Below are 14,074 nucleotides of genomic sequence, written 5' to 3'. Positions count from 1 at the left end.
TAATAAAAAATGAAAACCAATTGCAAATTGCCTCAGAATATCCCTCTCTACATCATACTAACAGTTAATTTAAAGGTGAACAAACCCTTGGTTTTGCAGAGTGCTGAATCAGGGAGATTTGTATCCAGAAAAATGATTGGTGGAATTCTTGATCTGTCCTTGTAGATCATAGATCTCTCTCATAGACATTTACTCCATTTAGTATCTACCCCATTATAGTAACTACAGCAATAAAGGAATAGATTTAATAATTAATACATGTGATAAATTCCCTTTGGAAAGACTCTTGTTGGAGACAAAGTGCCTATGTAACGTTTATTTAGCCTATGTGTATCAGGCTTTAATCAAGTGAATGAGCAGCACCAGCACTTCCTCTGTTACATCCCCCTGAATTTTTCATGCTTCTTTAAATTCAAATGTTCTCATGTGCAGTAGATTAAAAGTTCAGCAATTAAAGACTTAATCTACTAATTGCAATCAAGGTGGATAATTGTCTGCTGCTATTATTAGACCAAGCAGTGAGTGGGCTGGATTAAATTACATGCAGTTATCATATAATGCAAGTAATATTTACTCATTTAATCAGCATCAGCAGAATAAAATCACTCTAATATCTTATAACTGTCACAGTCCTAAATGGTGCCTATAGTAGCAATACTATAATAGTCTCTGGGAAGGGAGTGTGACTGTGGGATAGCAGGTATAGTAGGGAGAGATGGTGTCTATAGTAACAGTGGATAATAGTCTCTGGGAAGGGAGTGTGACTGTGGGATAGCAGGTATAGTAGGGAGAGATGGTGTCTATAGTAACAGTGGATAATAGTCTCTGGGAAGGGAGTGTGACTGTGGGATAGCAGGTATAGTAGGGAGAGATGGTGTCTATAGTAACAGTGGATAATAGTCTCTGGGAAGGGAGTGTGACTGTGGGATAGCAGGTATAGTAGGGAGAGATGGTGTCTATAGTAACAGTGGATAATAGTCTCTGGGAAGGGAGTGTGACTGTGGGATAGCAGGTATAGTAGGGAGAGATGGTGTCTATAGTAACAGTGGATAATAGTCTCTGGGAAGGGAGTGTGACTGTGGGATAGCAGGTATAGTAGGGAGAGATGGTGTCTATAGTAACAGTGGATAATAGTCTCTGGGAAGGGAGTGTGACTGTGGGATAGCAGGTATAGTAGAGAGAGATGGTGCCTATAGTAACAGTGGATAATAGTCTCTGGGAAGGGAGTGTGACTGTGGGATAGCAGGTATAGTAGGGAGAGATGGTGCCTATAGTAACAGTGGATAATAGTCTCTGGGAAGGGAGTGTGACTGTGGGATAGCAGGTATAGTAGGGAGAGATGGTGCCTATAGTAACAGTGGATAATAGTCTCTGGGAAGGGAGTGTGACTGTGGGATAGCAGGTATAGTAGGGAGAGATGGTGCCTATAGTAACAGTGGATAATAGTCTCTGGGAAGGGAGTGTGACTGTGGGATAGCAGGTATAGTAGGAGAGATGGTGCCTATAGTAACAGTGGATAATAGTCTCTGGGAAGGGAGTGTGACTGTGGGATAGCAGGTATAGTAGGGAGAGATGGTGTCTATAGTAACAGTGGATAATAGTCTCTGGGAAGGGAGTGTGACTGTGGGATAGCAGGTATAGTAGGGAGAGATGGTGCCTATAGTAACAGTGGATAATAGTCTCTGGGAAGGAGTGTGACTGTGGGATAGCAGGTATAGTAGGGAGAGATGGTGTCTATAGTAACAGTGGATAATAGTCTCTGGGAAGGGAGTGTGACTGTGGGATAGCAGGTATAGTAGGGAGAGATGGTGTCTATAGTAACAGTGGATAATAGTCTCTGGGAAGGGAGTGTGACTGTGGGATAGCAGGTATAGTAGGGAGAGATGGTGCCTATAGTAACAGTGGATAATAGTCTCTGGGAAGGGAGTGTGACTGTGGGATAGCAGGTATAGTAGGGAGAGATGGTGCCTATAGTAACAGTGGATAATAGTCTCTGGGAAGGGAGTGTGACTGTGGGATAGCAGGTATAGTAGGGAGAGATGGTGCCTATAGTAACAGTGGATAATAGTCTCTGGGAAGGGAGTGTGACTGTGGGATAGCAGGTATAGTAGGGAGAGATGGTGCCTATAGTAACAGTGGATAATAGTCTCTGGGAAGGGAGTGTGACTGTGGGATAGCAGGTATAGTAGGGAGAGATGGTGCTATAGTAACAGTGGATAATAGTCTCTGGGAAGGGAGTGTGACTGTGGGATAGCAGGTATAGTAGGGAGAGATGGTGTCTATAGTAACAGTGGATAATAGTCTCTGGAAGGGAGTGTGACTGTGGGATAGCAGGTATAGTAGGGAGAGATGGTGTCTATAGTAACAGTGGATAATAGTCTCTGGGAAGGGAGTGTGACTGTGGGATAGCAGGTATAGTAGGGAGAGATGGTGTCTATAGTAACAGTGGATAATAGTCTCTGGGAAGGGAGTGTGACTGTGGGATAGCAGGTATAGTAGGGAGAGATGGTGCCTATAGTAACAGTGGATAATAGTCTCTGGGAAGGGAGTGTGACTGTGGGATAGCAGGTATAGTAGGGAGAGATGGTGTCTATAGTAACAGTGGATAATAGTCTCTGGGAAGGGAGTGTGACTGTGGGATAGCACATAGCAGGTATTATATATCTGTAACCTTCTTATGAGCTAAGGGGGCCCAGCCTGAAGGTCAGTTAGGGGGAGATTTGGGGTGAGTGCTTATTTGTACCCTGGGTACCCCTGGAACTATAGCAGGGTGACTGTTACACCATGTAAATATAAACTGTATATATGAAACCTCAGTATGAGTTAAGGGGCCTGAACCCAAAGGGAACTTGGACCCAGAAAAGACTACTAACCCTCTGGTTTGAGCAAAGGAGTTTGCAGATTGTGTCATGACTGATTTATGTAGAATTCAGATAATTAGTGCAGAAACCAGTGTGGGTACAAAGAACATTGGGTAGCCCATTAATGGGTCCGAAGCTGAGCAGAACAAGCCAAATAATGAAGGGTTCATAGTGGCTAAAGGGCTGCAGTTTCTATGGAAACGTGCGGAACATGGAAATGATTTTGCATTTAAATGATTAAGAAGCACTTTCCTTGATAACGGGCATTTGGCACTAAAATTACAGGGTTATTAATGGGCCGACTCGTATTGTATCCCACCGGCCAAATCTAATTTCCCTGGGAGAAAATGAAATCATTAGCTGTAGGGCTGGAACTTGGTAGTAACAATGTTACTCTTAATCTATTGATTGGGGCCCTGGCACAGGTAGAGACATTACTGGATCTGTCGGACTAAATACTCACAACTGTCACTTCAGCAACCACCTTGCACTGAAGCCATGAATAGATTGTGAGCAGTTTGTTCCACTGCCCCACCTGCGGCTATAAAATACCCACAATCCTTACCTGTGCCAATGGCCTTAGCATGGGAATATGTCCTAATTTAGGACTCGATGTCTTGTAACATTTAGGGCTTTTTTTTTTTTAAATTGTATTGAAATCTCTATAAATTGGGTAAAAAAATGGAAAAAATGGTTGATGGAGAACACAAAAGAGGACTTTATATACTTTTTTACAAAGGTTTTACGAAGTTTGACGTTTGAAATTTACATAAAACTCCATTGTTTACTGTCTGTGTGGGCAAAACCTTTCTTATCATCCTAACAAGAAGCTAGCGGCAGGTATGACATATAGTAACTAGGAGAGTAGTATATGTATTGAGTAGTACCATAAATCACTTCCAGCATAGGTATTCCCTGTACTAAGCACAATTCAGCAGGAACAGTCCCTAAGTTTGCTCATAGTCTGTACAGAGAGATCCCATAAAACTATGGCAGCATAGGTATTCCCTGTACTAAGCACAATTCAGCAGGAACAGTCCCCTAAGTTTGCTCATAGTCTGTACAGAGAGATCCCATAAAACTATAGCAGCATATGTATTCCCTGTACTAAGCACAATTCAGCAGGAACAGCCCCTAAGTTTGTTCATAGTCTGTACAGAGAGATCCCATAAAACTATGACAGCATAGGTATTCCCTGTACTAAGCACAATTCAGCAGGAACAGCCCCTAAGTTTGTTCATAGTCTGTACAGAGAGATCCCATAAAACTATGGCAGCATAGGTATTCCCTGTACTAAGCACAATTCAGCAGGAACAGCATAGTTATTGTCCAATGAATAGAAGTACAATAAATAAGTATGTGTGTATATATATATATATATATATATATATATATATATATATATATATATATATATATATATTACCTTTTCATTGGTGACATATGTGTGACTTGCAGTATCATATAAATAGAGTTAAGTTTAGTGGCAGCTACTGGAGTATTTACTAAGGGGCATGAGGAATCCACAATTAAATGCATTTGCCAGGCCTCATCCTTATGAATTTAAAGTCGCTGCCACGTGTAGATAAAGCTGAGAAATCAATTATTCCATTGTCTGTGGTCAGTGGGGATTTGCCCCTGGAGTGGATGGCAGAGTAATTGAAGATTGGAGTAATGGAAAATGCCTGTAAGTAATTTGCTGGCCCTGTCACAGTAATCACAGGATTCTGCCGCGCAAAGTGGGTTTGGGTTTTATTTAACCAGGATGTGGCGAAGAGAATTGTATTTTATTTATATCCCATTGGGAATAAAGCGAGTGTTACTGTTTCCTACTGTCTGGCTGCTCCAGTCACTTACACTGTGGGGGGAGAACATAAAGATTCATGGGAGGAATTATGTACTATCCCTTTAAAACCCCACACACTGCATGACTTCTTATTAGCAGAGTGGGGCTCATTATGTTCATCTCATTCACAGAAGGGATTTAAAGGGGCAGTTCACCTTTAAGTTAACTTTTAATAGCTAACAGAATGACTCATTCTCAGCAACTTTTCAACTGGTCTTCATTTTTTTCTTTTTTATAGTTTTTCAACCATTTTGCTTTCTTTTTATTGCACTTTACAGCTTTCAAAAGGGAGGAGGGGAGTCATCTAAAAAAAAAAACAAATGCTCTGTAAGGCTACAAATTGTTATTTATTAGTATTTATTATTTCTATTCTGGCCCTCTCCTTTTTGTGTTCCAGTCTCTTATTCCTATCAATGTGTGGTTGCTAGGGGAATTTGAACCCTAGCAACAAACTGAAGAGCTGCTGAATAAAAAGCTAAATAACTCAAAAACCACAAAAAATAAAAAATGAAAACCAATTGCAAATTGTCTCAGAATATCCCTCTCTACGTCATACTAACAGTTTAATGAAAGGTGAACAACCCTTTTTAATATTAAAAATCCAGACACAAATAAAACCCACATGCTGCATGGCTGATGAGTCATATTTACAAAGAGGTTGCAACAAAGGGTAAGTGATACTTCTTCTTTCAACAGCTGACAAGTTACTTATGCGTCCATGCTGGGGGGCTGGAAGCTGCTCGAGGCCCCGTGTAATGAAATTAGGGAAGACACTACCCCACATCAGCTGATGCTTTTATTAGAGCCGTGATGTTCCGGTTGCTTACACATGTCACATGTAGTCACGTCTTCCCTAACGTGATCCCTGCACATACTGTCTGTCTCAATCACTCGCATTCCTCTGATCAGTAGCAGCTCTACTGCCGACCCCATGACTGAGAGCGGGTGGAGGGCACAGTAAAGATCTCAGTCTCCACCTACACATAGATGGGGGACATGAAAGAACCAGCGATGGGCGAATAAATTTGCCTGGTGCGGATTTGCGGCGAATAAATTCACAAAACTCCCACTAAAATTTGCAAACGAAAATTCAGCGGAGTCCAAAAAATTCTGGACGCACGTCTGAAAAGTTGTTCGCGTAAAAATCGGCACGCATCAACACTTTTTGGACGCCCGTTGACGCGAACGATGTTTCGGACGCCCGTCCAAAATTGACGCAGGTGTCAATTTTCGCGAAACACCCACAAATATTTGCAAACTAAAATTCGCGGGCGCCAAAAAAATTTTGGAAGCGTGTTCGGAAAGTTAAAAATTGCCGTGCATCAACACTATTTGGAAGCCCATTGAATTTAACAATGGCATCAAAATTGATGCGTCAATTTTCGAGTTTCGCAAACTTTTCACAAATTTTTTGACGTTTCCCGAGAAATTCGCCCATGACTAGAAGGAACCCCAAAAATCAAGGGGTCTTTATAAAGTCACTTTATGCCACTGCACCATCACAGCCTCAATATTTGATACTGATCCCATTCTCATACTCCCCCTGTAGACACTAAGCACAATCCAGCAGGAACCGTCTGTTACCAATCTCTTGCAACCCAGTCTCTCAGCATTATGTACAACAGCTCCCACCCACATATTTATAGTATATTAATGCAAATACAGGTATGGGATCCGTTGTCCGGAAACCCGTTATCCAGAAAGCTCTGAATTATGGAAAGGCCATCTCCCATAGACTCAATTTTATCCAAATAATCCAAATAATCCAAATGTTTAAAAATGATTCCTTTTTTCTGTGTAATAATAAAACAGTCGCTTGTACTTGATCCCAACTAAGATATAATTAATCCTTATTGGAAGCAAAACCAGCCTATTGGGTTTATTTCATGTTTATATGATTTTTTAGTAAACTTAAGGTATGAAGATCTAAATTACAAACAGATCCCTTATCCATAAAAACCCAAGTCCTGGATTTTTTGAATAACTGGTCCTATAACTGTATAATCTGGAAAACACCAGGTCCTGAGCATTCTGGATAACAGGTCCCATACCTATATACAGTGAGGGAATATTCTCTGCACACAATCATATACCCTTAAGCTGGATAGGTATGGGATCAGTTATTCAAAAACCCGTTATGCAGAAAGCTCAGAATTACAGAAATGCTGTCTACCATAGACTCAATTTTATCCAAATTATCCAAGTAATAAAACAGTCGCTTGTACTTGATCCCAACTAAGATATAATTAATCCTTATTGGAAGCAAAATCAGCCTATTGGCTTTATTTCATGTTTAAATGATTTTTTAGTAGACTTAAGGTTTGAAGATCCAAATTACAGAAACATCTGTTATCTAGAAAACCCCAGGTTCCGGGAATTCTGGATACAGTGAAGGAATATTCTCTGCACACAATAATATACCCTTAACCTGTACAGGTATGGGATCCATTATCCAAACAACTCTGAATTCCGGGAAGGCCTTCTCCCTTAGACTTCATTATAATCAAATAATTCAAATGTTTCAAAGTGTTTTTCTGTGTAATAATAAAACAGTAACTTGTACTTGATCCCAACTAAGATATAATTAATCATAACTGGATGCAAAACATTTGAATTAGGTTTAATTAATGTTTAAAGGGATACTGTCATCGGAAAAGATGTCAGTTAATAGTGCTGCTCCAGCAGAATTCTGCACTGAAATCCATTTCTCAAAAGAGCAAATAGATTTTTTTATATTCAATTTTGCAATCTGACATGGGGCTAGACATATTGTCAATTTCCCAGCTGCCCCAGTCATGTGCCTGCACTTTAGGATGAAACTACTTTCTGGCAGGCTGTTATTTCTCCCAGTGTCGGACTGGCCCGGCGGGATACCGGGAAAATACCCGGTGGGCCCCGACCCTAGTGGGCCCCCGCCGGGCCAGACCCCCTCTCCCAAACAGTTTTTTAAAAAAATAAATAAATAAAATTTCGGCGCATCGCAGCGCCGTTTGCGCATGCGCGCTGAGCGCCGTTTGCGCATGCGCGCCTAGCGCCATTTGCGTGATGCGCCGCCTAGGAAATTATGCCGAGCGGCGATTCGCCTAGGTAGCGGGGGCCAGAGGGGGGCCCTGGACACCAGTCCCGGTGGGCCCCGGGCCCCCCAGTCCGACCCTGATTTCTCCCACTGTAACTGAATTAGTCATAGTGGGACTTGGATTTTACTATTGAGTGCTGTTCTTAGATCTACCAGGCAGCTGTTATCTTGTGTTAGGGAGCTGCTATCTGGTTACCTTCCCATTGTTCTGTTGTTTGGCTGCTGGGGGGAAAGGAAGGGGGTGATATCACTTGCAGTACAGCAGTAAAGGGTGACTGAAGTTTATCAGAGCACAAGTCACATGACTGGGGACAGCTGGGAAACTGCCAATATGTTTAGCCCCATGTCAGATTTCAAAATTGAATATAAAAAAATCTGTTTGCTCTTTTGAGAAATGGATTTCAGTGCAGAATTCTGTTGGAGCAGCACTATTAACTGATTCATTTTGGAAAAAAACATGTTTTCCCATGGCAGTATCCCTTTAAATAATTTTTAGTAGATTTAAGGTATGGTGATCCAAATTATGGAAAGATCCCTTATCCAGAAAACCACAAGCCTGAGCATTCTGGATAACAGGTTGCATACCTGTACTAAGTTAAGCAATATGGCAACTCCTTTCTATATGTATAAATACATCCATACACAGAATACGCTGTACCTCATACTGTAATGACTAGTGTAGTCAATATGGCAGCTCCAGCCCATTCCAAAGGCAAATATTGTGAGAGGCAATGTTCTGTGCACACATTACTATTCCTTTGTAAAGGGGAAACGTTCCATCTCTGGTTTCAGGGGGATTATGAGAGATTTGGATGCACCTGTGACACACCACCAGAAGTATTTGGAATAATGGGTCCCACGGAAAGGAATCAATAAACGAGCGGATTTAATTAGTCTGTTTATGAGCCTGCTGATATTTCTGGGAAACATAACAATTAGCCGCACCAATTAATAGTAATGGAAGAGCCTGGTAATTATGTTCTGTATTCGTTGGCGGATTCTAAATGTGATCACTCATAGAAGATGTGCAAGTCACTCAAGGAGATAAAGGGGCGGCTGCCGATATAAAGGGAACACAAAAACCTTTCCTCCCAGAATGCACAGTGAGTATTTATGGCTAGAGAAAGACAATAGGATGTTGCCAATCATTTCAAAGCAGCCTATCATGTTGTGATGATATCAGGGCAGACACTCCCACTTCCCACCCTCACTTATCCAATGGATTCCACAATGATGTTCCCTCCTTCCATTCACAGTTGCTCACGGGACCCTGGATTTGGCACAGATAATACTGGTTCCTCCTAAACTTTTACTACTTCCAGTGAAGCTTTAAAGGCTTAGTTAGCCTTCAAGGTCTTAGCAACAATTTACATTTAATTTCCAACATGCAATGACCCTGGCAACCAAAAAACGTGTTACTCTTGAATCCACCATTGGATTGCTATTGTAAAATTTTATCACATATCTTCCTGCTGAGGCCCTCGCCAGTTCCTGGCTGGTTGCTGTAGTAAGTGGAGCCCTAGCAACCAGGCATCCTCTGATGACATCACAAATAAACAGGGTTGGCATGGTGATGTCAGCAACAGGGAGGGGCTGTTCTGAGAGAATCATCAATAGGGGGAAACCCTGCTTTAATTTTGATCTACCACCTGCCCAATGCCCCAATTCTCACTGAGCTATAGTGATGTTTGTCTTATTTACAAATGAGAGCATGTAGTCACCAACTACACATATTGGTCTTGATGTCCACTTTCCCAGGTTCTCAATAACCTATAGATGCAACCAGAATTATTCCAAAGTAACACAGACTGTCCCACACACTGGAAATCCCTTTGGAATATCAGTAAATCCATGGGCTTTAATCATTTACACTCAATCCAAACTCGAGGCATCACTCTTCTCCACTTCCCCAGGGTCTTTATAGACCTTTATATAATCTTAATATACAAGTTGTCCTTTCTTCTAATTGATTCTTGTTGGTTCCCAGTCCAAATCCGACCACCAGATCATGGTCCAGATGAAAAAACCTTAAATCTGGGTTTTTGGAAAATTCTGGAATGATTTTTTTGTGAAAAGTTTAATCTGGCCTCATTTGTGCTAAATGTCTTTCTTGGCCAGCCTTACTGAGTGTAGCTGGAGTTATCTCAAAGAGATATCCTAGGCTACGCCAGACACTTATAACTCTACTCCACCAATGGACCAAACTGGCCTTAAAGGCATAATGTGAACTTGATGACTCATGGTAACATGGATTTCTGTTGGCTGCACTTATCCTACCCAGGACATTCAATGGATGGGCAATATTCCCATGCAACACCCACCTTTATTCATCCATTTCTTTTGTAATTTTGAGGGTACAGTGGATTCCTCAAGTTCTTCTTTGTAATAGATACTTCTTTTTGCATCCATTTAGGTTTCCAGATAAGACCAGCCACTGCATGTTCCTAAACACTGATGGTGACCAGAACTATCCCAAGTAGTCAGGTTCAACCCAAAAATGTCAACCATTTATTCATCTTCAGGTTAAAGTTATAACAAGTTCTCCTTTGTGATAGATACTTTTTGGTGAAGCCATCTGGGTAGCCATCTTGGCTTGCTCTACTACAACTTGCCCTTGGGCAGATTTTAATTTTGTTGAATATTTTTTTATATCTATCCAAAATTTCTCATGGCACAAAGAGAGATTTGAGAATCAGGAAACTGGAATTTAAATCATAAAAACATGAGCATAATCAATTGAGACCATTAAATCTCTCACACGGCAAGAGAAGCCCCAGACATATCCTCCAGCTTGGAGTTGTATGGAGGCCACTAGTAATGATATTATTGCTGTATTCCCAATGAGCCAAAAGTCATTTTACATCTTAAAATAATCTCTCTTACGCGCTCATTTATCTTCATTCTTGTCTCTGGGTCTGTCTCCTACTCAGCAGGAAAGAGCTTTTTATCCTGAGGGAAATTTTCCATCTTCTAGACGCTCCCACTCACATGATGCCTCCCTATTGCACAAAGATGCACAGATCCGAGAGCCCAATCTGTCTTTCATACACGTGTACCACAGGCAGGTTGTTCCATTTAGCTATGACACGGTTGTCATTTCTAGGACTCAATGGGATGAAGCAAGAACCAAATATAAGTTTCCTCCCCTATCCTTAATGGCACAAGACAAGAAAAGGTCTCCATTGAGACTGTCGCAGTCTCCACCACTTGGGTTTTTTGAGTTCTTCTACAAAGGATGAAACAAGGGACGGCTATGGGGGAAACTATATATCAGAACAAGTCAATTTAATCTATTCTGTAGAGCCTCGCCTTACAAAAACACTCATGGAGCACAACTGTGCCCTTTTACATAGCAAACCATGGGCGTGGCATCATGCCATATCTTTGGTGGGTAACATCTGATACATTGCTTGAACATTTACAGTGGTGGGGGGTGACAGACGGGGGGGCTAAGAACATTTCAGTTTGGAGATAAATGTCTATCCTTAAGTTGAACTTGGCCTGTGATCGATTTTGGCATCTATAGCAGATTCTAAGGTATCAATGAGTTGCTTTTGAAGCTTTCCAGTCTCAATGGCGTCTACACTGGATCCCTAATGGCAATGGCATTGAAATCAGCAAACCATTCATTCCTTTGGCTGGTTGCCGCCATCTAGCATTCTTATCCAGCCACTGGCAGACATGACTCATGCATCTTAGAACATGGAATGAATGGGTCGGTATTGGTAGACCGGTGGATGTCAACCTGCAGCTCTTCAGCTGTTTAGAGTCCCCCAACCCTACTGCTGATCTGAGTATGCTGGGATCTGTAGTTTAGTCAAATCTATAAAGCTACAGGTTGCCATTGGATATGTTGGATTTGGGCGCCTAACTCTGCAACACATGCTTCGAAGGCTTAGCTGCCTCTTTAGAGTCTTGGGAAGTGCCTACAGTATCATATTCCATGGAGTCCACCCAAGGGAGTCTATACTGTTCCAGTCAACTCTTTTTCTACAGCAGTCGCCCCCAGCAAAGAGCGTCCGCATGGCGTCTGGGCGCTGTCAGCTTTCCTGCAGCCAATGTTTAATTCTATTCTCTCCCTTAACCGGTTTATCTGCCATCTCAATAAGGCAGCTGCTTCCTTTCCAGCCTCACAGACCAGGATAATAATGGTTTTTTTTATTCCGCTGCTTTTTCTCCCCTCCTATTCTGCTCTTTACAAGTGTAACACCACACTATTTGAATGCACGCACGCCTATTGACATGCTATTAACATATTCATGAACAGCAAGAGCAGGCAAATAGGTTAATTGGAAAAGCCCAATATTTTACGGGTCAGCAGTCGTCATTCCCAGTGGTTAATAATACGGCAGATAATAAAATTCAACAATTTAAATGAATTTTAAATAATTTAAATGAAATGATTTTTTAATTATTATTGACTCAATAGAAGTTGATTTGCATTCTCCTGACCCACTAATCCGGCACGGACATATGGAACAGGACGGGTTGAGATAACGTTTCAAGATCTACAGTCGCGGATTACACAAATCAAGCAGGAACATTTGCCTAATTCTGTTGTATAATTCTCCATGTACATCAGCACAATCCTCACTGTCAGCTTTGTGTTCTTTATTACCGGCTTCTTAACCCTTTCATTCTCCTGAACCCCACCCAAAAAATGATCATCCACCATTCTACAAGTGCAGCACACGGCCAACCGCACCTTTAACCCCTTCCTTTCCAGAAATCTCACTGGGGTATTGCAATGGGGGGAAAAAGATTATGAAGACATGCACCTGCCCCCCCTCTCCGGTGCCATGGGACTGATCCAAGGAATCAGCACCAGCATTGCTTGTCTAGCTCATCATTTTCCCTAGTACTTTTTCCTACTAATAAAGCATGGCACCATCTGCCCTATACCAACCCATAGGCACCCCCTGAGCTTTACCATTTCCAGTATTATCACATATGGGGAGGAATTACACACGGACACATCAGCCCAATCACACATGTGCCGAGTCACACCCTTTTTAGCTGCATATTCACAGTATTTGGGGTGGAAATGGTTGATTCAGTATATATGCTTAAAACCAGATCTGATGGGTTACAAAAAGGCTGGTGGTGCCCAATGCTATAGGAAGGAATTAATTATTTTCTCAAATTATTGGGCATTTCTAGGGTGAAAAATGATGCATGTATATAAATTCCCCTCTAAGCTGCCGTGTTACTATATAATTAGTGCACAGAACTCAATCCCAATGGAATTGCTCCACGCTCATTGGAATCCTTTCTGTAAGAGACGATTTCAATGAAATGTAGTATTAGGAAAGTGGGTGCACCCCTTGGGTTCCGGCGACACCCCTAGCAGCGGCCTTTGGTATCAGGGAGGTTGCGATCCAACAGGTCCTGAATTCCAAGCAGCGGGGGCAGGGGCGGGGTACCCTCTATACCCATCAGCTCTTTCCTATGGCTGAAAATTGGGATTCATTCTGCACAGTTAATTGCAAGAGAGTTTAGTTCCTCATTAATATATGAATGTGTCTATAAGGCAAGGATTTCAGTCATAAGCAGGAGAGGCTTGGGGGGCTCAGCCTGGGATCAGGAGGATTCTACATCACATCCAAATGGTATTATACCTCCCCCCCCCACCGCACTGAGGAGTCTGCCCAACTGCTGCCCACATCTGGGTCTCCCCAAAGGCTGCACCAAGAACAAGTCACATCAATGCACAAAGGACAGTGGGACCCCCAGCCAAGCATCCAAAGTCCACCAGCAAACCCCACAAATAAATATAAAGCAAACCCCACAAATAAATATAAAGCAAACCCCACAAATAAATGTAAATCAAACCCCACAAATAAATGTAAAGCAAACCCCAGAGAGGAGGTGGGGGGGACTGGGAGCGGCGTTACCTGTTTTGTTCTTCTCATACAGCACAGCATTGTTGCTTCTCTCCGTTTCTCTTCTTTATTCTTCTTTTTCCTCTCACTCTTTTTCTTTTCTTCCTCCTCTTTCTGTGCGGTGCCCCCCTCTCGGCTCTTCTTGCTGCTCCCTCTCTCTCTCACTCACAGTCACACACTCAGCCTCATAGACTAGGGGGGCTAACGCTGAGCTGTGTCTGTGCTGCTCATCACACACATATGCACGCCCTGTCTCTCTGCCAGGATCTTCCCCTCACTTACACTACCTCTCAATGACTCCCCCCCACACACACCATCTTCCTCCTCCTCCTCCTCCTCCTCCTCCCAGTCCCCTGTGTCACACTCATGAATATTTAAACACCAACAATCTGTACCCAATTACCCACGA

The 14,074-nt window shown here is 42.2% G+C and overlaps 1 protein-coding gene across 1 annotated transcript in view; it reads right to left on the bottom strand.

Moving 5' to 3' along the window:
* gap43.L (growth associated protein 43 L homeolog) overlaps window positions 1–13,707 on the bottom strand; it is a 31,648-nt gene extending 17,941 nt beyond the window's left edge. Inside the window, 1 exon segment of the mRNA NM_001086333.3 lies at window positions 13,678–13,707. Within this exon segment, the coding sequence (NP_001079802.2) occupies window positions 13,678–13,707 (30 nt within the window).
* Between the last annotated feature and the right edge of the window lie 367 nt (window positions 13,708–14,074).

The sequence above is a fragment of the Xenopus laevis genome, chromosome 2L (genome assembly GCF_017654675.1).
Source record: "Xenopus laevis strain J_2021 chromosome 2L, Xenopus_laevis_v10.1, whole genome shotgun sequence".
NCBI lineage: Eukaryota > Metazoa > Chordata > Amphibia > Anura > Pipidae > Xenopus > Xenopus laevis.
The sequence above is the reverse complement of the archived record's forward strand: the minus strand, read 5'-3'. Positions and strand labels throughout refer to the sequence as shown.